Consider the following 4,888-nt stretch of genomic DNA (forward strand, 5'->3'; position numbering starts at 1 on the left):
TTCATAGGAATTTCAGACAATTATTTACCAGATAAGTTTACTCAAGGAACCGAGTAGTACAGTCATGTTATGATGAAAGATATGGTCAATAGTAATGAACATCTTAAATACAAAAATGCAGTGAGAATCAATACCCATTATAGTAGTACCACCAACTAAGCTTCTGAAACCTAATCCAAGAAAGCAAGGGGAAGGGCTCTAATATTCAACTTTGCTTCTTGTTCTTGGCAGCCGCATGCGATAGTCCAGGCTCCCAGCCAGGTATGGGCACACATGGACTCACACCAGGGCCAATCTGCTTTTGCATGCCACTGTGCCCTATCTGATCTTGAACCAGCTCCAAGCTGGGTGTATGCTGCAATGCAGATATTTCGTTGACATTTTCAAGTCCTACTTCAGTTTGTGGATTCAAAATAGGAGGAACCAGAGTTTTGCCCGTGAATCTGTTGTCCGCTCTCTGATGATGCATGGGAGCAGCAATGCTCGGAACTGGTTGGTGAAAAAACTGATTAGTGCTTGGCTGCAATGGCACAGGAGCAGCTGTAGATGCTTCAAATGGGCTGCTAACAAAAGGCATGCCTACACTAGGTACATTGGGCCTAGATAGCTGAACAGGGTTAATCCCTGTCACACGTTTAACTGTTTCTTCAGCCATTTTCACCTGAAAATTTCAAATAGAACAATGAACCTAACGACCTAAAAATAAAATTGCACTAATCATAATCATAGTGATTTATAGCAGTATAATCACTCTTGCAGCAGTTTCAGGCATAAAGATGCATTATTGTGTTTCACAGTTGGCAACAGTCCAAACACTGACATTAGCATCTGATGTACAACAAGGTAAATTCAGTGCATTAACTAAAACAAGAGATCATGTCGGTATCCAATGTATAAATTTAGAGATACATACAAATCATGAATAATTTTTTTAAGTATATGAACACTTGAACACACCATAGAGGTGACAGATTGTCAGTACTGGACATGTCCAGCAGATCCCTGAAATGGAGCACATACAATTAGCCAATAACCAAATTAATCTCCTTCCCCAAGAGAATTGCTGCTAATATATTCTGCAAGCACGTTTAAGATTAAATACTTAAATCCTAGATGAAGAAGGAAAATGAATTGCCCAGGGCTTTTCAAAATTTGACACAGACTAATCTTCACAAACTTCGTGGTGTCACAATAATGTATTTTCATTAATTTGGAAGTAAGTTTTCAACTTTCACAAGGACCCATATATCAACTAACTGCAGAATAACTGGATCAGGATAAGAAAATGCAAATTAGACAACCAGTGATGGTATACCTTTGCTCTTAAAGTCTCAATATCAGCCTTTAGAATTCTATTGTCAACAGCAGCTTCATCATACTTGTGATTCATGTCAGTTAGGCGCTTAAGTAATGTGGAATGTTCAACTCTTAGGTGACCAACCTAGAAAAAATCACTTACAGGATCAAAAAAGACAACAAGACAGAGTGCACGAGACCATCAAGGGGAAGGGGGAATGATGTACCTGCACTTCAAGTTCATTCATTTGTGCTTGCTTTCTTCTTCTAGAGCGTCTAGCTGATTCTCGATTTGACAGCATTCTGAGCCATCACCAATGTAACAATTAGTTGAGGACAATTTTGTGATTGCATCAGCAAACTAAAAATTAAGCTTAGTAAGAATTTATTAGTTCACACATCAGGTAGTAAGACAGGTAATAACTGCTCAGAACGTTGGTGCTTTTAAACATATAAATTGTTTTTTTTATATTCCTTGACAAACATGGATCCCTGAGCCAAGCGCTGGGACTAATTTTTGACAAAGATAACTGCTCAAGTTCTATTTGCAAATAAATATTTGATTCCTTTCAAGATAACAAATTAGGTCTTATAGCTATTACTTAAAAGAGAAGATAAATTTTTTTATTAGGACAAAGAAAAAGCGAAAAAGAGAAGGAAAGAAAAGATGTTAAGCGAAAGAGAATAAAGAACAGAACAAATAGCAATTCAAACCATCAAACCAATCAATACTAAAAGACAAAAATAGAAAACATGATTACCTCCTTGCACGTTTTGCATCAGCTGGATCCATGTTGTCAGTGGTTTCAGTATCTCCTTCAAGCTCATCATCATCTGAATCTTCTCTTGATGATCCACTTGTGGTTTGCCTCACTTGTATCCCTGGTTTTTTTTGTGTAGTTGAAACAGCCGAAATTCCACAAGGTGCAGCATCAGGTTCACCCTGTCCCTGTGTCTTTGAGGAACCTGCAATGGTAGAATTTGTGTTAAAAAGAAAAATCAGCAAGATTTTATTATATGTAAAGTAGTTATTGGAAGAGGAGAACCAAATCAATGCATGAAGACCTCTAAAGTTCTTTAGCATATTGTTTACTGTTTAGATCTTAGAAAATGTGAAGAAAAAGATAAAATTTATCAAATCTAGTAGAGCAAATTAATTCCACTTTTATATATCCCTCCATCTTTATTCTCATTTTCCTTCCTTCACCATGCATAAATCCGAGATGGAATCACATTGCACCCAGTGAAAACATGTAATATTACTATTATTAGGCATAGTCACGCATGATATAAGCAGGATGGCTCCAGCAACAACTAAATAAAAAACAGTGTTTTCCAGCAGTTCACCAAGAAGCCAAACAATCATTGTTGGAGTTAACTTAGAAGGATCCAAACTACAGAAACATTCATGTCAGTCATTCTGCCACTAGCTGACCCCAACAAATCAGACTAGATGAACCATATTCGATTCAACACCACAGACTTGTCCTAGTGCATCAAGAGGCCAACTGCCATACAGAAAGTAAACTCGATCTAAGGTCAATGTTTAATGGTTGCAGCCTCCTATTACAACGACACAAGCTTATAGGCAAATTAATGATAATCACCCAATATAAAACCATAATGGCCATCCCACCTGCACTCCTACCCTGATTGAATTTCAGTAAATTAGATGCCTTCATCAGTTCTCCAAAATACAAGTACCACTAACAAGAAAATTACCACATGTTTTACACAAACCATAACTCTCTTTGCATCAGAATCACTTATTACTATTATTAATTGACTCCCATCCAATCTAACTCCTGATTAGGAACAAAAATAGAAGTACCCTTCTGAACTGACTCGAAATCAGCTCCATAACATTTACCTAAAGCGAAAAAACAAGATATAAAAAACGTAAACTGAAACAGATGAAAAATCCCAAAATCTATTTGTAGGGTTGGGGAAATCGTATGCTGATCTTACCGTATAAAGAAAAATGGTTTCCTAAGGAATTGCATATAAATGTGGTCAAACAGAGTCAACAAATAAGAATAAAAGACATAAACGTTCCTTCCTCAGTCTAAAAAAGTTCCATCTATGGCATTAGAGAAAAAAAAAAAAAAAGGTCTACAGACTCGGATTCATACAAAAAAAAAAAAAATCAAATCAGAGGCATACTAAGCAAAAGTTTACCATGAACTTGGGATCCCGATTGAAGCGCTTGATTTTCAGCTTGGGCAGACGGATCTTCTGCCTTCACAACCGACGCCTGAATAATTTTTGCATATTATAATTAAGAATCTTTTAGGAAAAAAAAATATTACTAGTATAATTTATATTATTATAATAATAAAAACAACTGGAAATTGGAGATTGGAAAGAGAGAAATACACGAGAGAAAGCAACAGCAGCGCAGGCTTGATCGAGCTTCTTCTTGAGGATCGCGGGGTTCCCATCATAGTCAATCGAGACCGTCGGTGTCGGATCAGACGGCGGAGGATTACGATTCTGATTATTAGGCTTTTTTATCTCCACCACGTCAACATCCCCGTCACCTTCTTCCGCTTTCGAAACGGACGTCTGAGGTGCCGCCAAGGACGGACCAATCACATTCTCGCCCGCACGCGATCCCGGGATACCCACGCCCGCACCAGAAATTTCTTCTAGAAACCTCTCCAACGCCCACTCAGATTGGCTTCGACTCATTCCCACCACGGAGTCGGAAGCGGGAACCGGCCAGAACGAGTCGGAGAAATCGTCTACTGAGAACACAGTATGCATCGTTTTCAGCAAAATCCTTTTTCTTTCTCTTTCTCCGCAATTTGCAACTCGCCTTTTTCTCGGTTTCTTCCTGTTTTACCATTTATGCGGGAACAAACAGGAAATATCAACTGCTTTGTTGTTTACAAAACAATCCAGTAACATCCCGCCACGTGGATAACTCCACTACTAAGTACACGTGTGAGTCTATTATAGGATGGTCAGGGCGAGTTATTACTTGATTTGGAACACGTCTTTTTGGTGTAGTTAGGTCATAGGTGTGGCCCGATCTGTGGGCTAAGGCGTAAAAAGGACGGGGATAGGCGGGGCCTATTCAAAATTGTACATATTGGGGACAAGTGTGAAAGTGAGCCCCACTTGATGGGAACTTTGTTTGGGCAAAAGTGTAATCAATTGGATTCTGGGGCTTGCCATCGGGAAAGACAAAAGATTGGGTCCCATACTAGAGATTTCGGTGTACGGCTTGACAGGTGACCTTTTATTTTTCGGAAAAGTATTTTATTGTAATTTTAATAATTTCATAAGTTAATATTTGATAAACTTACTATGCATAAGAATCGATTTCTTTGAGTAAAATTTTGATTTTAAGTATTATAAATAAAAAAAATAAGTATAAAAAATTTTATTTTTTTATAAAATTCGATTTAATTTAATTTTAAAATAATCAAAATTTAAATTAATTATCAAACACCAAAATTTTTGAATAAAAAAATATATTATCAATCAATTATATAATGATAAATCAAAATTTTAAAAATAAAAACTAATAAGTTATATGATAATCTAATTCATTTTTATTTTTAAGGTCTGATAACCTTTTGTTTTA

General features: G+C 36.9%; 1 protein-coding gene across 2 annotated transcripts; it reads right to left on the bottom strand.

The window, feature by feature from the left end:
- BZIP25 (basic leucine zipper 25) lies at positions 1 to 4,112 on the bottom strand. 2 transcript variants are annotated; one of them, XM_022902585.2, is made up of 6 exons: positions 3,673 to 4,112; positions 3,475 to 3,550; positions 2,058 to 2,262; positions 1,524 to 1,599; positions 1,316 to 1,441; positions 1 to 661 (listed from the first exon to the last, which is right to left on the bottom strand). In XM_022902585.2, the coding sequence occupies exons 1-6, from the start codon at positions 4,060 to 4,062 to the stop codon at positions 206 to 208; spliced, it is 1,329 nt and encodes a 442-aa protein (XP_022758320.2). In that variant the 5' UTR covers positions 4,063 to 4,112; the 3' UTR covers positions 1 to 205. The 2 variants fall into 2 exon arrangements, with proteins under 2 accessions (XP_022758320.2, XP_022758321.2); XM_022902586.2 differs by lacking the exon at positions 1,316 to 1,441.
- Between the last annotated feature and the right edge of the window lie 776 nt (positions 4,113 to 4,888).

Source organism: Durio zibethinus, chromosome 21, assembly GCF_047325235.1.
Source record: "Durio zibethinus cultivar Kanyao isolate XHJ-2024 chromosome 21, ASM4732523v1, whole genome shotgun sequence".
In the NCBI taxonomy this organism is placed as follows: domain Eukaryota; kingdom Viridiplantae; phylum Streptophyta; class Magnoliopsida; order Malvales; family Malvaceae; genus Durio; species Durio zibethinus.

Excerpts from the sequence above, each read along its gene's own strand:
- BZIP25 (XM_022902585.2), bottom strand. The coding sequence starts at position 4,062 with ATGCATACTGTGTTCTCAGTAGACGATTTCTCCGACTCGTTCTGGCCG. Across the intron at positions 2,263-3,474 it reads ATCGGGATCCCAAGTTCATG|GTTCCTCAAAGACACAGGGA; the intron begins GTAAACTTTTGC and ends CTACCATTGCAG. Across the intron at positions 1,600-2,057 it reads GATGCAAAACGTGCAAGGAG|AATGCTGTCAAATCGAGAAT; the intron begins GTAATCATGTTT and ends GTGATGGCTCAG.